Source organism: Protopterus annectens, chromosome 2.part1 (assembly GCF_019279795.1).
Source record: "Protopterus annectens isolate FY-2018-M chromosome 2.part1, PAN1.0, whole genome shotgun sequence".
Taxonomy (NCBI): domain Eukaryota; kingdom Metazoa; phylum Chordata; order Ceratodontiformes; family Protopteridae; genus Protopterus; species Protopterus annectens.
In genome coordinates this window covers 1,422,874,787-1,422,901,061 of record NC_056729.1, presented here as the reverse complement: position 1 = coordinate 1,422,901,061, position 26,275 = coordinate 1,422,874,787, and the positions used below count along the sequence as shown (strand labels likewise).

Genomic DNA, 26,275 nt, shown 5'->3' with positions numbered 1-26,275 from the left:
CTAAACTCTCTAAACTAGGTATATATCCGTACATCACAAGATGGGTTGTCAACTGGCTCACTGACAGAACCCACACTGTAAAAGTTGCAGAGTCCAAATCTGACTTCAAACCAGTGACAAGTGGAGTACCACAGGGTTCAGTCCTGGGACCTCTCCTGTTTGGTATCTACTTCTCTGAAGTACAGGCTAACACAGAAGGCCTCTGGCTAACAAAGTTTGCAGATGACTGCAAACTAGGAGCCATAGTAGAGTCCCTAAATGATGTGGACATCCTACAAAAGGGCCTCACTGAGACAGATGCCTGGTGTCAGAGGCATGGCCTCAAGCTCAATGCCAAAAAGTGCACTGTCATCCTCTTTGGTAAAAACTCTGTACCCATGAACTACCACATAAATGTCAGTCTACTTAACGCCGAATGTGTGATAAGAGACCATGGGACCCAGGTGGACAGTAGTGTCTCCTTTGATAATCCCATCGTCACAGTAGTCAGGAAATCCTTCTATGTGGCACATCTCATCACAAAAGGGTTCTCATCCAGGAAAAAAGAGGTCACTGTTTCCCTCTACTCGACACTCATTAGACCCATTATAGAGTACAATAACCCTTTTGGAATGTACCTCACAAGACATCTGCAGCAGCTGGAAAGGCCACAGAAGTACCTCACAAAGAGGATTACTGGCATAAATAGATGCCCTACACTGACCGTCTCAAAGAACTCCAGCTTTACTCTGTAGCATATCGCCTACTGAGGATATCTCTGCCTAACATATAAAGCTATGTTAAATACCAGAGCTGTTGGACATGCTACACTTAAAGAAATCACAATCCCCCTGAGCTACATGCTCTAGGGACCTAAACCTTGTCAATACAATAAACAGGACATGCTGGAGGGACAGATTCCTGTCCCAGAGACTTCCTATACTCTGGAACAAGCTACCCATCTATCTCAAGCAAAGCTCCTTATTAGCACTCCAAGAAAAATCTTGATGAGTGGATGGGAAATAGGAAATACACCCCGGGGATCACTTCTGTGGCTCTGCTAGACAGGGGCAAAGGAAATTAACTTTCTTGGGTGGCGTAAGCCAGGGAACCTTGTTGGCATGGCTTACTTAGGCCCTTGGGCCAATAGCCTAGTTCCTACCTATGAACCTATAAGCACTACTTAAATCAGTACTTAAAATAAACAGTACTTTAAATAAACACTTGCAGACATTCGAGCTATGGGCTAGGCTTGTAAAGTCTCCAGGGCCATTAGCCTAGTACACACCTATGAACCTATGAGAACCTCATAAGTACAGTTTCCCTAAATAAAAGACATCCAGAGAGGTGTTGGTAGGGGAAGTAATCACTTTTTCTCAAAATCAGAGCCAAAAACTTTTTTTTTTTTACTTCCCTGTCCAGGAGGATACAAAAGGGGAGAGAAAAGATCTCCAGTTACTAACCTACTCTAGGACTGGCCTGTGCTCCTCTCAAACAGAAAACATGTTTTCAAGAGCAGATAACCAATCCCTAGTATAACAGAAAGTACTCAATGAATGTGGCATCACAGACCAAGAAGTATGCAATGGGACTTGTAAAATATCAGAAGGCACTCCCGGATTACGTACTTCCTCATCTACACAGTCCTGCCCCACAATGCATCCGACAAGCTGTTTATATACGTCTCAAAATTTCCCTGATTTTGCAGAATGTTCCTGATCTTGCCTCATATTTTTGCCCTGTACCTTGTCATGTTTTTAAATTTCTGGTGAATAAGAGAGGACTGCAGTTAGTAATACCAGACATTACTTATCATACTACTTATTGTTCAGAAAGTGGAACTTAACATAAGGCTAGTTGCTGTATTAACTATTTTAAGTTAATTAGAATATTATTTAAAATTTGACCCTGGTTTTGGTCCTTCACCCACTCCTCGTATTATTTTTGGCTTTTCTAGAATTCTTGAGCAAAGTTAACGGGTATGCCTCTGGGTGGTTTAAAGGGGTAAGGCAGAAAGGAAGTGCAAAAAGTGCTGACAGGTCTGCAGGATTTTGCTCAACTCTTTCTGATAAGACTGCATCCTTCATGAGGTAGAGTAAACTCCCCAGGGATGCTCTGTATGAGCTTACCATCTATGCCATCCATCAATGCTGGGGATGGCCTGCACTTAACCCCTAAAACTCATTTCAAGATGTGGTTGCTTGGGAGTGAGTTGCATCTCTCACCTTAAAGTTTGACCTTTGGCTAGCCAAAGCAGGGCTCAATATCTGCAAGGGACCAGAGACCAATGAGAAGATGGAAATACCTATGGAACAAGGCTGTGGCCACAGTCTAACTTCCTGATCTTGACTTCTCATTCCTCTCTGTCGCCAGCCTGAGATCACATGAAGGGCAATCCTGTCCATCTCTGAACTGGCAGCTCCATCATTAGAGGCCCCAGATGAAGTTAAGGTAGGCACACAGCCTCTCTGTTCACCTGAGATGACTAATCAAACACTGGCATACACTACAGGGCTAGTTGTTAAGCTCCATCCATTGGCACCAGACCTGGCAATCAACAGGGCATGCAGAAGGCATTGTACATTACATATAAAACACACAAACACACACACACACACACATATATATATATATATATATATATATATATATATATATATATATATATATATATACATATATATATATATATATATATATACACATATACATACACACATATAGAAACAATTTATAAGCTCGAAATCCTGAAATCTTGAATTTCTGAATCTCGAGCCCATAAAGTGGAAAAGCTAAAACAGCGAATACCCAAAAGCACGAAATTAAAAATCCCACATTTCAGAGATGTTTAATTAGCGTTTCTGGTGTTGCGCTGTGTTCATGGATTCAGGTGTTTATGTTTTAAGGGTTTTGGGTAGGGGCTGTAGTGTGTGTTAGTGTGTTTGGTTACTGTGATGTGTGTGTGTGTGTGTGTGTGTGCGAAGGGGGATGTAGTTTGTTTGGTGGTGTTTCGTGTGTCTGTGTATGTAGTGCGGCATTGGAGTTAGTATATTTAAGTAGGGGGGTACAGGAGGGCACACCTCCCTGCTTGCACATAGGATTGGGTTTGTGTGTAGTACAGAAGTCACAACTTTGAATTTTATATATATATATATATATATATATATATATATATGTATGTATACACAGTCACGTATATGTAAACATCAATCTGTATCCACCTATATCCATATAAAATGTAAATATAGATACGTATGTGCATGTTAATATATGTGCTGGTGTTTGTATGCTATACCAACATATTATACACATACATTTGTCTTTGGCTTAACAGCAACATAACTGAACAGCACCACATAAAAGTACATCAAAAATCATACATATCAAAGCACACCGGTATTGACTACATACTTACAAAACCTACTAAATACGGTATACCTACTACTGATTACAACTTCTAAACATGTTAAAAAAACAATAATTAAATAGCATACACCTAAAATAATAAGAAAAAAACACAACTATACCATTCCCCCAACACAAAGTTTTAGCAAAAAACAATCTTACAACATACATTTTTGCTGGAGTGCATGCTCTCAAATGTCTCCACACACTAAGCAACTTATATATCCACCAACCTCTGAGATCGCACATCAACAGGGTTAGGGAAAATACTCTGATTCTCCACTACACACTTATCATGGATCTCAGACAAACATATATTGATGAAAGGAGAATATGGCATTTAATAATTCCCTCAGCACTAAATACAGATCCACTCCACAAAACCTAAGTGTACCCAGACAAAAACCTAAACCTAAAACCTAGACATTACACACAACGCCAATTAAAAAAAATCTGTGAAAAAGTCACACTGACAAAATTCCACTTCTTAAGTAAATACTTTTGACAACAGTAAATCACTTGTAAAACCATTCTATAAACGTGCCAATCAGCCACTTAGATGAGAACCACATATATATGTATGTATTATATATATATATATATATATATATGTATGTATTATATATATATATATATATATATATATATATATACACACACATATACATACACACACACATATATATATGTGTGTGTATGTGTGTATATATATATATATATATAAATATATATATATATATATACATACACACACACACATAAATATCTATATTATATATATATATTTATATATATATATATATATATATATATATATATACACACACACACACACACACACACACACACACACACACACACACACACACACACACACACACACTTGAATGTGTTTATTCTCAGTCTCCTTTACATGTATTTCAGCTGATAATTAATTGTCCCGAAGCTTTTTCCATAGCTCCATTTTACTGTTTTGGTGATTCTACCTCCCTGGACTTGGGACCTCACCAATGGTGGAGGTGGTTTGAAGCAGAGCAGTCAGCAGCTCCACACACACTGTTCTGCACACTAGGGGACTTTTTTCAATACCCTAACTGGGTGGAGCTGCTGACACCATGTACATCACAGCATGTAGCATCAGGTAGCTCCATCCTGACCCTGTCAATGTCAAATTCTTAGGGGAAATCTGCTATTTTCTATTAGATTATAGGACTCCCATCACCAGGACCATGTCAAATCTCAGGCAAAAACTCAACCCTGTCTTCCCATAGCAGGCAAGCAGGAAAAAAAAACTACTCATTCCCAAACTCCTACACAGGTCTTCCAGCACCTGTCCAACTTATCAAACTTTGGCATTTCATTTACAGGCAGGGCTCCATCCCTTTATGCCACAGATCTGGGGCTATTCGCTGGATTTTCATAATATAGTTCAGGAATGTTCTTACAAAGGAAAGCAGGATTGACACGTGAACTACATAAGTGGCCAATAAAAAAAAAAAAAAAAACTTTGAGAAGTGGAACTGCGAGGAGGTAGTACCTTTTAATATGAAGAGGTGATGTTATTGAATGTACCAGCAAGAACTGTATCTGTACCATGCAAATCCTTGAAGCAGGAGTGCCACACAAATATTTGAAGAACTGCCAGTACAGAGTTCTCAGAAAGGAGAGACAAGCTTCAGCAAATTAAACATGACCCGTAGAAGTAAGATTTAATATTCTGTTGCAAAGCCTGCCACTGGTCATCACAATTTCTCACTACTTTTTATACCAAATTTTAAGGATGGTACATAATTAAAAAATAAAAAAATAGAGCAATGGAACACAAGCAGAAAACTGCTGCTACAAAGTATTGTACAGAACAGACAAGAACACATCACAAATTACATACTGTTTTTGGGTACTAAACATCAAACATCTCACTGTAAATGTTAAGTATTGTGTGTGCAAGTGTGCAAGTGTCTTTTTTTTTAATCTCTTAAATCTCCTCCCAGGACCTTACCAAAGCCTCCACTACCAACACCCAATCAGTCCATACATTCCAGGAAGACAGGAGCCAGACATTCCCCGGCTGGGCACGAGCCCAATAGCCCATTCATCCCCACTTGGGAATCCCAATCAGCCTATCCATTCTCCATCGACAGTTGGGTGGTTAGCAGAGGGTCAGGTTGTTGGCTCCAGGGAGTGGCTGACTCACCTTAATGGGAGGACCCCTCTCCCCTTCTTGGTGGCCCTCTGAATCCACTATTGTCCCCAAGGGGAATTTCATGTTCCCCATGTTGGATTCTTCTTGGTTTTACCTTCACAGTGTGGGCCTGGCTGCCCCAAACTCCACTAGTGCTCCCGCTCACCCTAGAAGCCCCTCCTCCATAAACAAAGAATCAAAAACACACACACACACACACACCAAAATCAATAATTTCTCACTCATATTTCCCCAGCTCCTTCAAGTACCTGAGCCACTACTCAAATTCTGGTCACCTAAGGCATAGTAAGGGAGATTTACACCTCTTCATCATTAAGCTGATCAGATAATGTACTATACTTATGTGCAAGAATACAAAAATATTAAAAAAATAAAATCAAATAAAAAGCATCTGCTTACCGTATTTTTCGCAGTAATGTGCGGAATGGTCTAAAAAGCTCAGACATGTCTTCTGGTTTATGATCCAGATTTAAAGGTCCATCGGGATAAACTACTAAACCACTACAATGTAGAAAAAAAAACAGATTACGATTCTGTTAATATGCATTGAACATCCATAAGTAGTGAGATTTTTTAATTAAACCCTCTGAATCAGGGACTTGTTTATAAAAGCTTCCTGGAAAATGACAAACACTAATCCATGTTAATGACCATATTTTATAAATTACAACCCAATGGTGCCAAACAGCTTTTAACTTCCAAAACAGTCAGAAAAACAGCATTTGCTCTTTTTGACAGTAATACACATTTAGAGGAATGTACTGCTTCAAGATGATAGTTACTATCTGCCTTCCTTACAAGTATATAAGTAGTAACTAACACATTTACTTTTATCACATATGCCTGCACTTGCTTTGGCACTTCATGAGGATTACAAAAAAATGAAGCATAAATGTATTATCTTAATCCATAGTACTTGAAGCAGTAAGTAATTCACACTATGACATTTCCTGTCAGTCATTGTTATTATTAAAAATATATTTAAGCAGAAGTACCATGAAACATTTTACTGGCACATATTTCAGCTATAAAAGGAAATTAGAATCTGAACCTGTGAAATTATAAAAGGCTGAGTATTTGCAGGAATATGGACTGTTCACTGTATTTACAGATTACCTTGCTAACTATTACTAACAACTAATGATCATGCAACCCATACACCGCAAACTCCAAATATATGCACATAATATAGCATCCAAAAAGGATACAGTACATACTTGTAGAACTAAGTTGTACCTCATTTTCTTTTAACTATGATCCAAGTTTCAACGAAAAGCACATAACCAGGCACTCAAGATCCTCTAAACATTTTATGATGCATGACACTGTTAGAAAATGGGTTGCTAAATTTCCCCCCTTTGCAAGAAATATGGAATTTGGTCTAAGTTTTCATTATCCAAAATTACATCTACCAAAAATAGACATGTCCAAAGCAAAATGATCTACTAAGCCCACTGTAATGTATTCCATCTTTTCTTTTTTCATATAAATTTAAGTCTGAACTTTTAGATAGAATGTGTGAGACTAAATTTATGCACAATTTGTAGCAAAGCATTCTACTTAATTTTGCTGATGGTGAAACAGCAGATATGATAGCCTGCCAGATATGACACTTTTCATTCTGGTTACAAGAAAATTACTAGCTATCAACAAAGGTAAATTAATAAGATTGTGCAAACTGAAATTAAAGAAGTTTAATTCTGTCATCCCATTTGTACTACAAATTGTGAATTACTGTACATGTATTAAATGTCCATAAATTGTAGCTTTTATACATGGGGCTCATCTAAAAATGGAATCTATGCCTAGTCAAACTTTCCCAGTAAATGTTGAGCCTTTAGGCTTTTCCCGGTTAGGGGTCGCCACAGCGGAACTCTGGTCTGCTAATGACTGGCAGTCGATTTTTACGTGCCGAGTTGCCAGCCCTGATGCACAACCTTCAACGAAGGTATGCCCATCCACGCATGTCTCCACACAGAAGACGCTCTAGCTGAGAATCGAACAGGACAACGTCTTACTGTGAGGCGACAACGCTACCGCAGTCTAATAAATGTCAAATAAATAAAAGTCTCAGACTCAAACATTTAGAATGCAATGAAATGAAGACTAGCTTTTTTAACTACAACATTACATTTGTGCAAGCAAAGTTACTGCAAAGGTGTTATGTCCCATTAGGTCACTGTTGCAGTAGCCTAAGCTATATGGGATGTTTCCTGCCATGAGTCGGATAGACTAGCCAGCTTCAAAAGCTTTAGGGAACTTCTCACCTGCATTAATCGCTGTAGAACCTGAGGACAGCAGTATGAAAGACAGTAGTTAGGCAACGAGATTCTCAAGGTTTTCTTGCCTCAAAACAAGGGAGGCTAGAGTCTTGAGAGATAGGTATGTACAAAGAAAAGAAAGGAACATAAAAAACCCACACTCTGGCACAAAAAAGGGGGAAGGAGGGTGTCTGTACTGCAACAGTTATCTATTCGACCATTTTATCCTTCGGATAAGAAGTTAATCCAAGGTCCTATCCACTTGAATTGGTGATAGCTCGGATGTAAAATGTCTCACAACACCCATAGAAAAGAATAGGATAAGTTCCCTGATGCCCTGGCCAAATTTCTTCCAGCAGTAGAAATACCTTCTCAGGTTTCCCTTTAAAAGACTCCACTAGCTTACTGGAAGCAACCTGGTTAAATAAAAAAAAAGGATAAATAAATATTACTATAGCAAGTTTAATTACAAAGCTGCATTATGTTCATCATTAGAGGACTGTTGCAGTAGCCTAAGCTACATGGGATGAATACCAGGGTTTAGAAGGAAAGGGAGGAGGAAAAAGGATCAGAGTCCTGGAGCCTTTGGAAAATAGTCCTAGCAAAGCCTGCTTTAGGCCTTGTCAAAAGCCAGCTTATAGTGTTTGGTAAATGTGTTTTCATTAATCAAGTTATTGCCTCTACAATATTTTAAGTCCACTCCTTTCCAAAATGCCACAGAAGTAGCTAAAGCACTTGTAGAGTCAACCCTGACTATGCCTGGAATTGTCTACTTATGATGTCAATAAAAAAGTAGTAGCACAGGACAACCATTTTCAGACTCCATTTGGACGCAGATTGTAATTGTTTTCTTACCTTCATATGAAAAAAAAAATTAGAATTCCTGAAAGTTTTTATCCTTTAAATGTATCCAAGTTGCCTGTGGGCATCCACAGCATCTAGAATTCTTTTTCCTTTATTTTTTGGTTCTGGAAAGAAAACAGGGAGATGAATAGCCTGGTTCACTGTAAACTCTGAAACCACTTTAGACATAAAACAAGGACTGGTTCTTAAAGTTACCCAATCTTTGTGAAAGGTGAGTAGGATTGAATCAACATAACAACTCATAACTCAGATACCCTTCTTAGCTAATTAGCCTCATGATCATGTTCAAAAGGAAGAAGTGTCAATCTCTCCAGTACAAAATTAAGAACACAAAAAGACCTATCTTCTAGGTGGACGAATATGTAAAACTCCTTTGAAGAATCATTTAATTTGAGGCAAGGTAGAAAAGGGTGGGATCTATGGTTAAATGAGGAAAGGCCAAGAAGTTAGTATCAATAGAAAAGTAAGAAATGCCACAGGATAATAACTCACACAGATACTGAAGAATCAAAAGTATCTCAGCTTTAAAAGGATCATAGTTCTTGATTTGGCACTAACCAGAAAATATTTCCCACTTAACCAAATATAATTTTATGGTAGCAGGTTTCATAACCTCCTTTAACACCTTCTGCACTTCTTCAGAAAATAGATGCCTAAAAGGTATTAAAACTCTCATCACCCAGGCAGTGAGTTTAAGAAATTGAAAGCTAGGCTGTAACAACGCCCCGCCCCCCCAGTGTGATGCGAGTCAAGCCCATTCTGTAAGGAAGCTTGTGGTAATTCCCCTTGATCATTTTCAAAAGAACGGAGAACCACTGTTGACTGGACCAAAGCAGAGTTACCAGAATTATCCTTGGAAATTCCCTCTGGATCTTTAAAAGAACCATCATTAATTAGAGGAAAGGGTGAAAAGGAATACAGAAACATCACCAACCATGGAAATGAAAAGGCATCTGAAGTAGTTAATTGTTGTGAATGGAGACAAGCAGAACTACTTGAGAGGTAACCTGCAGCTTAATCAAATTCTGGAAGACTCCTGGATGCAACTTCCATTCACAGTGGGTCTGTCCTGGTTCTGCTCTAAGTCTTTATTTATTTATTTTTTTAAGTATAGCTTAGTTCATGCAACTCCAGACGTCTCTTGGTGTAATGTGCTCACAATTAACGTTTCTACAAATTTAAGCTGCCAAGTGTTCCCTCCCCCTCTACTCGGGCCCAGAAGCTAGTTCCTGTTTCATAGGTTTATAGGTTTATACTAGGCTAACTGCCCTAGGGCATTTATAAGCCTAGCCCAAAGTTATGTGGCTTACGCCGCCCCTTATGTTAGAAATACTGTGCCCATTAGTTTGCTGTGCCTCTGTCCAGTAGTGACACAGAGATGATTCCCGGGGTAAACCTACGATCTCCCATCCACCGGTCAAGATTTCTCTTGAACAGAGCCAGCGAGGTGCTCTGCCTCACATGGACCGGGCTTTTATTCCACAGCATGGGGAGTCTCTGGGTGATAAATCTATCCCTCCAGCACGTCCTATTTATATCCGTGCTAAGGTTTAAGTCTCTTGCTCTAGTGGTTTTGGTGGATTTGGATTTTTTGAGGTGGAGCATGTCCATTAATTCCGGGTTGGTCATGGCCTTGTATGTCAGGCACAGGTCACCTCTGAGCAGACGGTATGCAACTGAATAGAGTTGGAGTTTCTTCAGTCTGGCAGCATATGACAGGTTTTGGAGTCCCTTTATCCTTTTGGTGAGGAACTTTTGGGGTCTCTCCAATTGCTGCAGGTGTCGGGTGAGATACATCCCTAATGGGGCATTGTACTCGATCATTGGTCTGATAAGTGAAGAGAACAGGGGAACAATGACCTCACTTGATCTGGATGTGAATCCCTTCATGATCAGGTGGGCAAAGTAGAAGGTCTTTCGAACCACTTTAGCTACGTGAGCGTCAAACGAGAGGCCACTGTCAACCTGGGTCCCCAGGTCCCTGATAACCTCTTCTGTGCTTAGTGGGTTGCCGCCTATATGGTAGCTTGGGGTTACCTTGTTTTTCCCGAAGGGTATGACTATACACTTTTTTGCGTTTAACTTCAGGCCATGGCTCTGGCACCAGCTATCAGTTTCCGTGAGACCCCTCTGAAGGATGTCTGTATCCGATGTACTATCCACTATGGCACCCAGTTTGCAGTCATCCGCAAACTTTGTCAGCCATAGTCCTCCTATGTTTGCCTGTACTTCTGAGAAGTAGATACTGAACAATAGGGGGCCAAGGACTGAGCCCTGTGGGACTCAACTTGTAACTGGCTTGGAGTCTGACATGGCTCCAGCAACTCTAACCCTGTGGGTTCTGTCCTTTAGCCAGTTTGCAACCCATCTTGTGACATATGGGTTTACATTTAAGCTGGTAAGTTACTCTATAATACCCGAGTGGGGTATTGTGTCAAAAGCTTTTGCAAGGTCAAGGTAGGCTGTATGGACTGCCTTTCCCTCATCAATGGCCTTGGTGACTGTTTCAAAGAAGTCGACCAAGTTCAAAAGGCAAGATCTGCCCTTGACAAAGCCAAACTGGGTTGGGTCCAAGGTCTGCAAGTCCCCTATGTCCTTGTTTATGAGTTCCATTATGATCCTCTCCATAGCTTTGCAGACCAGGCTTGTTAAGCTTATGGGGCGGTAATTACCAGGGTCCATAGAGGCACTGCCTTTGTGGAGTGGGACCACAGTTGCCGTACGCCACTCCTTGGGCTCATATCCTGTGGTGAGGCTAAGATTAAACAGCTGCCTTATGTGCGGGTTTAGTTCTTCATTGAGTTCATGTAGCACACAGCCGGGGACCCCATCCGGTCCCATTGATGCTGTGTTTTTAGCTTTAGAGAGAGCAGCTTTCACCTGCGCATTTGAGATGTCTGGGAGGCTACTCTCAGTTGGGATAGTTATCTCTCCTTTTGGGGAGAGGGGTGAAGTTTGCGCTGAACCTGTCTGCCAGTATGTTGGCAATGTCTGTGGGTTCAGTGATTTTTGTATCATTTTGGACTAATTCTGAGCATATCTGGGAGTTTCCACCCAGGTTTCTGACATAGCTGAAGAAGGCCTTATGATTGTCTTTTGAATCTATGGCAATTTTTCTCTCAAAGTTGGCCTTGGATGATTTTATGAGGGATCGTAGTTTCTTGCTAGTGCTGATCAAAGATGCCTTTCCTTTTTGGGATTTTGCTCTATCATGTAATAGCTTTCTCCTCTTACTGTAAAGTTTGTTTATGGCTGGGGTCCACCAGACTGGACGTTTGCCCTGGTGGAAAGAGTCTTGGTTTTATTTGGGATTGCCTGATCCATGCAGTCCTGAAGGTGTTCATAGAAGGCATTTGTAAGGGCTTCCGCAGCTTGGGTTGTGGTTTCCATTGGCTCAGGGGCCTTGAAGGATACCACACCTGTCTTGAGTAGTGTGACGTTTGCTTTAGAGAAGTTCTTCACTGTGGTCTTTTTTGTTTGGGGTGGGGGCGGGATGTGGATTTCTAGTGAGATTAGTTTATGATCTGATCTCACCAATGAGGGATATACTTCCGTGTGGAGCATTTTGTCCCCATGTTCGTGATGATGAGATCTAGTATATTTTCTCCTCTTGTGGGGACGGTGACTAGTTGTTCCATGGCATTTGAATTTATGAACTCCAGGAACCTTTGGGCTAGAAAGTTTGGGCTTGAGTAATGTTCCCAGTCTATATTCGGGTAGTTGAAGTCACCCAATATGATGGTGTTTGGTGATACATTTATACCCTCCAGTGTCTTCAGGAAGGCTGTGTGGGTTTACTGAGTTTGAGAGGGTGGCCTGTAGCATGCTACAAATTGTAGAGCAGTTTTGCCTATGGTTAATTGCACCTGGATGGTTTCCGATGCTTCGTGCGTAGCCACCAACCTGGAGGTGTGGGTATCCTTGATGAATATGGATACACCCTCTCCTTTTGTGGTGTGGTCCGGGTTTTGGGGCCGGAATGCATGATATGAGATGAAACCCGATAGTGCTGAATGCATGGTACAGCAAACTAATCCATTTCAAAAAGAAAAGGAATAGTGAACTCACACCAAAAACGTAGGTCATCTCCATTGGGACTAGCTGATGATAAAATACTCTTGCAACTCTGTCAGTACACATCTTATAGGTCATAGCATGCACACTAACCAGGGAGCTGCAGACAGGTTCTCTCCTCTCCTCCCCTCCCACCTGATACAATTCCATTTTTCTCCATCATTTTAGGGGACTAGATAGACTGCTGCTTTCTTTAATCATATCTATGCCAGAGCTGCTTGTAAACTTGCACCCTGCCTTTGGGCTGCTTCAGTTTAGTAAACTCTTCCTGGTAGCACAGCCTAGAAAGTACAGTTTTGTACCTACCATAAATGTAGATGTTCGAGGATCCACATTGCTGCAGTCATAACCTGTGGGTAGTCCGCTGTCCTCGGTCGGCCCGAATACCAAAGTGTTAGGCTGGCGTCGGTCATGGTCGCTCAGATCTGACGTCAGTACGCAGTGGTACTAAAGCGCACGACCAACGCCATATCCTCAGTCTTTCTTGCCCCAGATGTCAGAAGGCCTAAAAAGAAAAGGCCATAGCCAAAAATAGAAAATACCCAACCACCAATATGGAAAAAATAATCACCCCAAAAACAACACAGCAACCCCAGACTACAGAGGGGAAGGAGGGAGGGAAAATTGGACTGCAGCAATGTGGATCCTCGAACATCTACATTTATGTTAGGTACAAAACTGTACTATGTTCTTCGTCTCACATTGCTGCAGTCATAACCTGTGGGTAGAATCCCAAAGCAAAGGTAAAGGGAGGTTGGCAAAATTAAAAAGCATTAGGAGCTGCTAACATGCCCTGTAAAACTGCAGTGGCAAACCCAGCCCTAGACTTGGAATAAAGAGGGAGATGGTAATGTTTAGTAAAAGTGTGCACTGAACTCCAAGTAGCTGCCTCCAAAATATCCTTAGTAGCTACTCCCCTTAAAAAGGCAGTAGAAGTGGCAGTAGCCCTAGTGGAATGAGGTCTGATCCCAGCCGGAACATCCTTTCCATGGTGAGAATAACAAAAAGCAATACAATGGCCAATCCACTTAGAAATAGTTTGCTTTGAGACAGCTTTCCCTTGTGAACCCAAAGCAAAAGAAATGAATAACTGTTGAGTCTGCCTGAACCCTTTAGTTCTGCTCAAATAATAGCGTAACTGTCTGTGAATATCCAAAGAATGCAAAATTTTTTCCCCTTTATTTTGGGGATCAGCATAAAAAGTAGGCAAATGAATAGATTGGTTTAAGGCCACATTAGAAACAACTTTAGGCATAAAAGTAGGGTTAGTATGCAGGGATACCCTATCCTTATGGAATATCAGGAAGGGTTCAACTGCCATGAGAGCCTGAAATTCAGATACCCTCCTAGCAGACGTAATGGCCAACAAAAAAGCAGTCTTCCAAGACAAAAACTTCAACTCAGATGTAGCTGCAGGTTCAAAAGGAGGTAAAGTAAGCTTTTCCAACACAAAATTGAGATCCCAGGAAGGAGTAGGAGCTCTACGTGGGGGTCTTATGTTCTTTGCCCCTCTAAGAAATTGCTTAAACAAAGGGTGAGAAAATAATGGTGGGTCACAATCATAGTGAGCAGAAATGGCTGCAGCATGAACTTTCACGGAGGAGAAAGACAAACCCTTGTCTAATAATTCTGTAAGGTACTGTAGTGTAACACTCAAATTAGGCACTGAAACATCAAAGCTCTTTGCTGTGCTCCAAAGAAAAAATCTCCTCCATTTATCAGCATAAACTTTCCTAGTACTAGGTCGTCTGGCTTCCAATATGACATTCAAAACTTGTTGAGGAAGCTGCGATCCCCCAGGGTCTAAAACAGAATATGCCAGGCTGTCAGATGCAGGGACTGTACCCTTACATTGAGGAAATGATTGCTTGCCTGGGACAAAAGGTGTGGAATTGGTGGCAAAGGCCAAGGAGGCTCCTGTACTAAACTCCTCAGCAGAGGATACCAGTGCTGACGTGGCCAATCTGGAGCTATTAGAATCATGCAAGGCTTGTCCTGTCTGACCTTCAAGAGCACCTTGGAAAGGAGAGGCAGAGGAGGAAAAGCATAGACGTGAAGGTTGTTCCAACTGAAAGATAGAGCATCCACTTTCCAAGCTTTTGGGTGAAACATCTTTGTGCAAAATTTTGGCAGTTGGAAATTTAGTGGAGAAGCGAACAGATCTATGTCTGGAGTTCCCCAAGCCACTGTCAACTGTTGAAATACATGAGGATCCAATTTCCACTCGTGGGGATCCACCATCTGTCTGCTCAAAACATCTGCTAAGGAGTTCTGTGCTCCTGGCAGAAACCTCGCTTGAAGAGTGATGTGCAAACTCAGAGCAGTCTCCCACAAAATCATAGCTTGTCTGCAAAGAGGGTACGAATGGGTTCCCCCCTGCTTGTTGATGTACCACATGACTGTCGTGTTGTCTGTTTGAATCAACACCTGTCCCGGTTGAAGTACATCCTTGAAAGCCATCAGTGCAAATTGGACTGCTAACATCTCCTTCATGTTGATATGCAAATGCTGTAGTCTGGGAGGCCACGTGTCTTGAATCCATTTCCCATTGAAGTGTGCTCCCCAAGCCATGTCTGAGGCATCTGTCATTAAGATCTGACTCGCCTCCGGTCGGGTCACAGAGAGTCCCTTGTTTAGCTGACATTCCTGAGCCCATCACAAAAATTCCTTTTGGATGCAAGGTATTATCTGAATGACAGTGTCCAAATTGTGGCAGTGTTGAGTCCATACACTTTTGAGATACCATTGTAACTTCCTCATATGCAGTTTGGCATTGGGAAGTACCAGAATACAAGATGCCATGAACCCCAAGGCTTGAAGGACTGTCCTTGCAGTCAGCCTGGACAGTAGGGATAATTGCTGGAAGTATAGGGGAAGATTTCTTTGTTTGTCCGGGGTCAAAAAAGCCATCTGAGAGGCTGTATTCAGTCTCACACCCAGAAAGCACATGTCCTGAGAGGGTACTAGACTGGACTTTGTTTCGTTCACAGAATACCCTAGGCACCTTAAAACTGCCATTACATACTGTAGATGCTGAAGTAACTTGACTTTGTCTTGAGCAAGAATCAGGCAATCGTCCAGATAAGGATAAATTTGTATTCCTTTTAGTCTTAAGAAGGCTATCACAGGAGCCAGGACCTTTGTGAACACCCTGGGCGCAGTAGATAAGCCAAAGGGCAATGCAGAGAACTGATAATGAAAAGTACCAGCCCGAAAATGCAGGAACCTCCTGCAGCTGGGCCTGATAGGAATGTGAAGATAAGCCTCTTTGAGATCCAGAGTTACCATCCAGTGATCTTTGCCTAGCAGAGGCAGAAGTTGCTGCAAAGTTAACATCTTGAACTTTGGAATGTCTAGGTATGTATTGAGAATGGACAAATCCAGAATTGGCCTCCAAGTGTTTCCTTTCTTTGGCACAAGGAACAGGCGAGAATAAAATCCTAGGCCTACTTCTGACGGAGGTACCACCTGGATAGCCCCCATTTGTAAAAGTAAAGAAATCTGTTTGTGAGCCTCCAGCCTTTGCTGAGGAGGTACGTCCGGCATGCCTTTGAAAGGAGGCAAGGTGTGAAAATAAAACTTGTAGCCTCAATTTATAATGTCCAACACCCATTTGTCCTGGGTGACCAAAAGCCAATTTTGCTTGAAAAGTGCCAACTTTCCTCCTAGAGGAGCTGCCAGACAGGAGGAATCTGGCAGCTGGAGATACAGGTCATTGGGTCTGTTTACGAAAAGGCTGACCCCTGCCCTCACCAGAAGATTGTGCAGGAGAACTCCACGTCCTAGGTCTGAAAGAACCCTGAGCATGAGCTCTGCCCCTACCACGTCTAGATCTGCCCTTAGACTGAAAATCAGAAGAAGGATAAGCCCATCCTTTTGCAGGCCAATTTCTGCTAAACTTAGGGGGCTGCACTTGTAAAAATTCCTTAACCGTCTGCATGGACTTAGCTTTGTCTTCCATTTTCTTCAAAACTGACTCCACAGGAGTACCAAAAAGAACTTCAGATTGAAGGGGAGCATCCAAAATTCGAGCTTTAACATGCTCTGACAAATTTTGATCCTTAAGCCAGGCGTGCCTACGAATAACTGAACCAGTGGCAGCCACCCTGGAAGAAGCCTGAAGAGCATCAAAGCCACACTGCAAGGAATGCTTGCCAACCTGATCAGAGGCATGAACTAAGTCCTGCAATTCCTTACACTCTATACCCTCAGCTAGAGCATCTACCTTAGATTTCAACTGGCTTAACAGAAAATTCTGATACTTCAGCATATGAAACTGGCAATTTAAAGCCCTCATAGCTAGCATGGAAGAGGTATACACTTTTTTACCCCACCTATCCAAAGCCCTAGAATCTTTATCCAGAGGTACCGGATTCTTAACCACAGAAGCCCTGACACCCTTAGGTCCCTGACTAATAGTTTCCGGGTCAGCTCTAGGACTCTTATACAAATATTTATGAGCCTCTGGAACTCTGTAATACCTGTCTGGCTTGACAGGGGCAGGGGGTAAAGAATCAGGATTAAGGGAAGCTTCAGAAAAAACATCCTGAACAACATCCAAAACAGGGGGAATAGCCAAGGGCCTATGTTGTGGTAAAAACAAAAATTCCCTAAGCCTCTTACGAGAATCTGAAAAATCCTGACCTTCCCACTTAAAATGCTCCCTCATGGAGTGCAGGGTTTCAGAAAAGGAAAAATCCTCTGGAGGAGAAGCAGAAGGACAGGAATCCTCTGCATCCGAATCAGAATAGGGGGGGAAATCCTGAATGTCCTCAGCAGAAGACTCAGAGTAATCTGAGGAATGCTCCAATCCCTCCACCTCTGTCTCCACCCTAGGCCTCTTATCTGGAGGGGGCATAGAACCTCTGATTAAAGTAATCAAATCCTCTGCCATTTTCAGCATATGTTTTTTAGGAACAGAGCCCGAAGAACTAGGGCTGATGCCTGTGCCAGAAAGACCAGGTCTAGCCTTAGAAGGGGCTTTAGTGACAGAAGTAGAAGGCCTAACAACCTTATGTAAAGCAGGAACTACAGAAACTTGAGAGGCCCCCTCGGCCTGACCTAACTCCTGAGAGGCCAATTCCTGTAGGATTAAAGGTTCCCCCTGTGATTCAGCTGAAACCTCGGCTGGATCCACAGATTTAACCGTAGTTTCCATAGAACCGGCGTCCGCAACGGACGACTCATCCTGCTTAGACTTTAACGATTTATCTTTTCGCTTCTTAGCGGTAGCGGGCGTCGGAGGATCCGACGGCATGTTGTAGTTACACCGCTTACCGAAAACAAGTCTAGCACAATCTAACCTGCGTTTAATGGTGCGCTTATTAAATATAGCGCAAAAGCGACACCCGACTACGTCGTGCTCAGGCCCCAAGCAAGGAATACAGAGAGAGTGGTAGTCCCTATGAGGTATCTGTTTCCCACAAGAAATACAATTATTAACTTTTTCTGACATCCGGATTAAACTGAGGCAAGAAAAGACAAAAATATTCCCCAACGGGGTACTTAGCCCAACTTGGTCTTCGGTCTGAAACTCAGAATACGAAAATTTCAGGACGCCGAACGGCACTTGCAAATGCTGCTTCTGCTTCGGACCATGCGGCAAGAAAGACTGAGGATATGGCGTCGGTCATGCGCTTTAGTACCACTGCGTACTGACGTCAGATCTGAGCGACCATGACCGACGCCAGCCTAACACTTTGGTATTCGGGCCGACCGAGGACAGCGGACTACCCACAGGTTATGACTGCAGCAATGTGAGATGAAGAACATCACCACAGTCTTTGGAGTTTCAGTTGGTTACCTGTTGTTTCCTAGTTTTTTCTGATATATTTTTTTTGTGGGTCAGGAATGTGCTCGGTTTTTACCAGCTCCCTTAGCTCGGGTTCAGTCCGGTTGGCAGCTTGATGTCCAAACAAGAGATCATTGTTCAAGGGGGAAATCAAGAATTTGGATTTGAAGTCTTCAAGGATGGGATAACCCCTGAGCCATGCACACCATCTAATCACTGATCCAGTGGCATCAACCCTTGACATAGTATCCAATGCATCGTAACTGTATTTGATAATTTGTCTGCCTATTTGTGTTGCTTGGGACAGAAAGGTTTGTATTTGTTGTTTAGAATCTGCCATCTGAGGTTCTGACACGACCTGATGCAGAGACTGTGACACAGAAAGCAGGCATTTCATCATTGTGTTTGGTAACTGATAGGCCTGAATGCTAATGTGGTTGATGTATAACTTTTCTATCCCGGCTACTCACAGCCCTGCTAATCTTGTCTGAGGGGAAGGCACTGGTAGTGGGAAGCAATGTGAAAGACTTATCCGAAGTGAGGGAGACTGCCGTTGGGTCGGCCATGGAGTTTTTGTACAGGTATTTAAGTTATTCAGGGACCTTATAAAACCTGTCTGTTCTTTTAGGAGCAGGTGGTTAAGAGTCAGGTGTTGCAGAAGAAGAATAGAAGGCATCAAGATAAGCTTCAAGAACTTGGCAAACCAGTAAAGGAGCTAGGTTACCCATCTGTAGAAGCCTGTAGTCCCTCTTTTGTACTTCTACAATATACCCTGACTGCCACTCAAAGTGTCTCATCATATTCTGAATGGTTTCTACAAAGTAATCCTCTTGCAGAGGAGAGTCAAGCAAAAGGGAGTCCCTTTCATTCAAACAGACTTGTTCAGGAGAGTGGAATTGAAAATCAGTAATTCAGAGAGTGATCAGAGTTTGGTTTGGGATCCTCTTCAGAGGAGGAAGAATCCAGGGCTTGATTTTTTTGTTGTACCTTGGGATAGCTGGCTAATAAAAGGTGGTGGCTTCAGGGCTGTGACTGCTTTAAACAAACCCTGGGAGAAGTCCATCCACTCTTTCTCTGAAAGGCAAACAGAATGTCAGATGCTATGTATTTTGTTTCTTCTTTTTTGGAGTGGCATCTGCTTGCACAAGCCTTGGAGGATCACAGCCTTGTCTCATTTCAATAAGCATACCAGGAACTTCATCCAATACAAGGACTTTAGGGATTCCATTGTGGACCCTCCGAAATGTTAAGATGCAGTTTGTCCAAGTATCTGTCATCTGCAAGGCCTCAAGGACCACACCAGCTTCAACAGGTTCTTGGTAACCAATGCTTGAGGTGTAATCAGACGTACCATAGGTTCAACCACCTCAGCAGGTACATCTGACTCAAAGTCATTGGACTAGAAATAATCTTAAAGTGTCTTGAGTTTTTTCTTAGGAGGAAGGGTGACGTCGGGGTTCTGAGAGTTCCCCATCTTAGATTAAGATAGGCGTTTAAATCACCGGGCTTCTAGAAAGGTACTGAGCAAGGAAAATCTTGATCTGAGGGGTCTTGGATATACATGACTGACAAATAGAACAGGATTTGTAGTCGTGATGAAGGCCTAAACAAAAAAGGAACTTAGTGTGCAAATCCTTGTAGAGAATCTGCCTAGCGCACTCACAATTACCCTTCCTAGCTGACATCTAACAATTTTAAATCACAGCTCTAAGAAATAAGAAAATGAAGGTTCCCCAATGGGGCACTTATCTGGCAATGATTAGTGAAGTCAATGGTACCAACAACCAAATGTGAATCAGCCAGATGGATGTACAACCCGCATTTGGGCTGGCAGCAAAACAGTCTGAGGATCTCATGTGCAAGTCCATCTTTCATGTAGACAAGCTGAAGTTATACATTGGATGTACACCCTCAGGACAGTAAAGCTTTGGTACCCTGGCTGGACATCAGTGACAAAAACACATCTGTGATGAATACTGCAACACTGATTTCAATTAGGACATCGGTCTTCTCTCAGAGAATGAAACTCCTCAGAGTAGCCCTGCAAGGGAACAATGGCCACTCCCATCTGATGCGAACCCAAGTAGTTCTCTTACGCTTAAAGAGGACAGCAGAACAGCTGCAGAGGACATACCTTCCTCTTGTTCCTTAGTGGCATCTAAAGGTGGAGAAACAGTGGGATCAAGCGAAAATGATGAGTGATCCAAGGAACCCAATATGGCCACAATAAAAGGACTCATCAGCAGCCAAGATCAAGGGGAAGCCAGAATCAAGATCAAAGCCCCCAGTACAACTTTTCTCTCCCTGCGAATTTGGGGCAGCAGGGGACACATCATAGGAGATGGGACCCAGGTCTATCCCTCTAATGAAAATGGTGTCTGACAAGAGGGTAGCTGAGCCTTAGTACTGCAGTCTTCTCTCCTGACAAAATTGCAAGGTCTAAGGTAAAACTGTTTAGGGACAACCACCAAAAGCACTGACCCTAGATCCCAGCAACATATTTTGGCAGAAAAGTAATTTTTTTCTGCACAACTAGTAAAAACTGAAGTAGTCCCTAATACAGTACTTAGTTACCCAAATGTTGTAGAAACAATTGCTTAGCAATTACTAAAAAATCACCTTTCTAAAAATCTTAGATTCAAATTGAATTTTATAAATGACCGTGTGTCCATCAATTGTATTTTAAAACAGAAACACAACAGAGTGAAATAATATTTACTAGTGTTTTTTTGATCACATAGCATGGCACATATTCTATAAATGTTTCATTTCCTGTGTGTTTTCTCATTTAGACAAAAGCGCTCAATAAATTTTATGGTGAATTAGTCCTGCATGGTCAGACTGTTACTACTGTTAGCTGTTTTGTGCGGTTCCCTGCCAGCTAGTTAAAAGTAACCTATGTACGATGGCAATTAAACTCCAGTGTTTTACATTTCAGTCTGTTAGGTAAAGCTTGACTAAACAGCTGACCGACCTCCCACATCAAGGTCTTGATGGGGTTTGCCCCTTTGCAAAAAGAAGTTTGAAGTAAAAGAGTGATGTTTGAAATTTGCTCTTCTCCTGCAGTTTTGGATTTTTTTTTTCCAGTTTGTCAGTGCTCAGCATTTTGAGAGCTGAGCATTTCAACACACAGCCATCTTTCACAACTTACCTCTCAGATTTTCAGATCAAAAGGCAGCTGGCCAATTTCTCATTACAATTTGTTTAACCAGAGTTGCATATTTTGTTATCACCACACTAATCCCTACTACCTTCCTTTATAATTTAATGTCAACAAGAGTTGTCTATGCTGCTACTATTTCAACTCCTAATTTTTCCAGTAAGGAATGTGAATATCCTCTATCTATAACCATTTACTTGAGCATATCTAATTCTAGTAGAAATTAATTAACTTCAGAAACAATCCTGGAAAGTCAAACAAATTGTTCTTTTTCCAAACAACATTTCTGCTACATTAGCAGGCAACTATTACAATATAAATAACCATTTGAAAAGGTTGGCTTCCTAAAACAGTGACATCTATTATGTATCACATTCTCAATAACTAACATTCAAAAAAGTAATACTTAAGTGTCTGTTCAATAACATTTAAAAAAATTGTGTCCGATGTAAAAGTATTTATTCTTTGTTGACTGGATTAGTCCCACTAGATTAGCAGCCTCTTTTCAGGGGAGACCAGAGTTAGTATTGAAAATTTGGCCAGTGCACTGGGAAAAGCATAGATGTGGTGGTACAGCTGTAGCGTTGTTATCTCACAGCAAGAGGTTCTCCTGTTCGATTCTTGGTTGGAGTGCCTTCTGTGTGGAGCCTGCATGTCCTCCCTGCGGCCGAGTGGCCTCCAAAAGACATAAGTGAATGGGCGTGCCTTCGCTGAAGGTTGGGCATCGGGCTGGCAACTCGGCACCATAAATATCGACTGCCAATCATTAGCGGTCTGGAGCTCCGCTTTGGCGACCCCCTAACTAGGAAAAGCTGAAAAGACAAACAACAGGGGAAAGCAAACATACCATAACAGTAGATGTTCAAATGATCACTGTTGAAGTAGCCTAAGCTATATGGATTATATCCTGTTAAGGATGCTTCCAAATCATCAGGGCACCTTTCACGTACACAAACCATTAGTCATCTTGAGCAGAGCTAATTAAAAGTAAGCTTTGGACAACAAGTCCTTCAGAGTGTTCATGCCCACAGAGAAAGGGAGGCTAAAGACCTGGGAAGTACAATACTAAAATATGTCCACATCCTGGCATAAAACACACACAAAAATAAAGGGGTCAGATGAGGAAGGAGTCTACTGCAGCAGTGAGCCTTAAATACTGACTGTTATGGTAAGTTTACTTGCACACCTGTACTATATTTTTCATAATGATCAGTGCTGTAGAAGCCTAAGCCACATGGGTATATTACCATATCTTAGAATGACAGAGGAGGAGGAAGAATGAGGGCTCAGAAGCCCCTGGAGAATGGTCCTAGCAAAGCTTGTTGTAGACCTGGAAAAGGAATGTAGTTGATAATGCTTTATAACTGTATGCACAGAGGACCAAGTGTTTGCTTCAATAATACTTCCAGACTACAAACCTGTCCAAAAACCCAGAAATGAAGCCAAGACCCTGACAGAATGAGCCCTGACCCTGCCTGGAATAGTTCTGTTGTGGTGGGGCTAACAAAAAGTAATAACCACACACAAACACTAGGAAATAGTCTTTCTTGACACGTTCTTCCCCATAAAAAAGCCCACAAAACTATGAAAACTAACCCTTAAATGCCCTCGGGCAGATAGCCTAGTATGAACCTATGAACCTATGAACCTATGAACTTGTCCTTCTGTTTCTACCTTCACAAGAAATGAACTGATTAGAAGTTCAGAAAGTTATGTTCTTACCACAATTCCATCTGTAATGTGTATTTTCATTCTTCATTAATCTGTGGGTCTTGGTTCCGACCCTCAAAACTGACTCAACCGTTTCAATAGCTTGAAATTCGAAGCTCGAGCCTGGGCTCCTCCTCCCTACCCATAATGCCTCCTTGCCCCAAAGTACCTCAGATCGAGTTTGCTGCAACTATTTATCCATTTTCCACCAAAAACAATTATCTACCACAAAGAGGAGGATAGAGCAGGAGCTCAAACAGCAACTGTGGTTCCTATGAACATATTCATCAGGTAACTTGAAGTCTTGGACTCAGGGAAGGAGGGGGGTTAATAAAGAATGAAAATAGACAACAGAGATGGAACGTTACAATAAGGACATAACTTCTTTTAACTTTATCTGATGTTGTCATTTTTACTTGTTCATTAAACTGTGGGACAGAGTCCCCAGGTACAGAAATTGTGTGTGGTCCTCATTGAAGGATATTCCAGAGCACAGCAGAGCCAAGACACTCCTATTCCTGGAAATGACATCCAGTTTAAAATGAGCAATGAACATATGAGGCTTTGACCATGTAACAGCTGTGTATATGTCATCAATAGAAACTCCTGACCAAAAGATTTGAGAAGTTGCCACAGACATTGTAGAGTGAGCTTTAAGCTGACCAGGTAAAGGGATGTTCTTCAAAGAACAAACGAGATACAGTCTTTTAACCATCTAGCCAAAGAGGGTCTTGGTAACTGCTTTACCCTTCTACTGTCTGAAAAAAATATAAACAATTGTTCAGATGTCCTGGAGGCCTTTGTTCTCTATAGGTAGAAACGTAGTTGTCTATGCATATCCAGTATATGGATAGTGTACTCTCCCTTGTTTTGAAAATTAGGGAAGAAAACAGAAAGGTTAATATAATGGTTCATATTGACTTCTGTAACAACTTTAGGCAAAAAGAAAGGGTTGGTGGGTAAGGATACTCTATTGTTGGGAAATATTAAATATGGAAACTTGGAGAAAAGGGCCTGCAACTCAGAGATTCTCCCTGCTGAAGAAATAGCCACCAGAAAAAGCGTCTTCCATGAAAGAAACTTTAAATCTACTGTAGCCACCCGTTCGAAAGGGAGATGAACCAGTGCTTGCAACATAATGGACAAATCCCAAGGGGGAGTAGGATCTTTAATGGGAGGACCAAGTAGAAAAGTCCCCCTAAGAAAGAATTTACAGAGTTTAGATGAAGCTAACGATAAAGTGTCTTCTCCCAAATGAAAATTGGAAATTGCAGCTAAATGAACTTTGACAGTGGAAAAGCTAGCCCCATCATTAAAAAAAGAAGTAAAAAAATCCAAAACCACCGAAACAGGGGCTGTAAAAAGGATCGATTTGTTTGTTTGGCCCATATAGAGAACCTTTTCCACTTGCTCTTATAAATCTGCCTGGTGGAGGGTTTATGGGTAGAAATCAAGAACTCATGCGGTTAGCTTCTGGCCTTGAAAGTCTGGGTGAGGGTGCCCCAAGGGGTGAGACAGAAGATCCGGAGCTGGACCTAGCGTCACTGGAAGACAAATCAGATGAGACCATAGACAGGTGAACCAGCCTTGTCAAGGCGAAAAGGCAGCAATGAGGATCACCTTCCTCTTAAACATGAATGCCTTCATCAAGAACTTGGGGATTAAGGGTAAAAGGGGAAAAGCATAGAGTAGACCGGGAGGCCAAGCATGGACTAGAGCATCCCTCTGTGACTGTCCCTGAGGAGGGATCAAGGCAAAGTACCAGTTGCATTTGTTGTTGAGAGGGGAGGCAAACAGGTTGCAGTGGGGTTGACCCCATCTTTGGAAGATGATGCTTGCCGTGGATTGGTTCAGAGACCACTCATGAGGCATCAGTAGGACTTGGCTGAGCCTGCCCGCTAGGATGTTGGACTCTCCTGGAATGTGCATTGCCACTAGAAAGCAGTTGAGAGAGATCACCCACTGCCACACTCTCATTCTTGACATAGAGGGTAAGACCTGATTCCTCTCTGTTGATGTACCAGACCACTGGCATATTGTCCATCTGGACTGCAATAGTCCCTAGAGGAAGAAATCTGTGTAGCTCTTGCAACACCAAAAGAACTGCTCTTACCTCTAGGACACTGATATGCAAGTTGGCCTCTTAGGGCATCCACGTGCCTTGAACCATTTGAGCCAGATAATACTCCCCCTTCCCCATCTGGGAGGCATTCGGGGTCAACATGGAGTTTGGAAAAGGAAAAATGAAGGGTCACCCTTGAGTAATGTCTGCAGAGTGCAGCCAGCATAGCAGAAATTCTCTGCATACTCGGGAAAGTCTGATGGGAAGGCTTAGAGGAATTCTGTGAAAAGGCCACTGAACTGCTAACGTCCACTGTAAGATTCTCATGTGAAGGTGTGCTGTGGGCAAAACAGGTATCGTCGCTGTCATAGAACCAAGAGGTCTAAGAATCAAATTGGCTGTGGGAATTTGGCATGGCCAGAATTTGTCTGACCTGCAGGTGTAGGCTCAACACTCAATCCACTGTGAGATAAATCCAAAAAACTGTTGTGTCCAAACATGCCCCTCTGAAATGTATCACTTGAACTGGTACCACCTGGGATTTCTCCAAGTTGAGAGTTATGCCAAGACATGGTAACAGAAAGTTCACACCAGGGATCACACCAACAGCACTACTAGATAGGGACAAAGGGTACTAGCTGCTAGTACAAGGGTATAGGGAACTATTAAAGGGGTGGTGAATACCGCACAACATGGCTGGGCTAATATATGCCTTCGGGCAGATAGCCCAGTACCAACCTATGAAGACAGCTACAAAAGATGATCC

At 42.1% G+C, this 26,275-nt stretch overlaps 1 protein-coding gene across 1 annotated transcript in view; it reads right to left on the bottom strand.

The window, feature by feature from the left end:
• ZFYVE28 (zinc finger FYVE-type containing 28) overlaps positions 1–26,275 on the bottom strand; it is a 2,243,904-nt gene that overhangs the window by 966,570 nt on the left and 1,251,059 nt on the right. Inside the window, exon 7 of the mRNA XM_044062894.1 lies at positions 5,987–6,088. Coding sequence (XP_043918829.1) covers positions 5,987–6,088 — 102 coding nt within the window. The remainder of the gene's footprint in view (positions 1–5,986; positions 6,089–26,275) is intronic.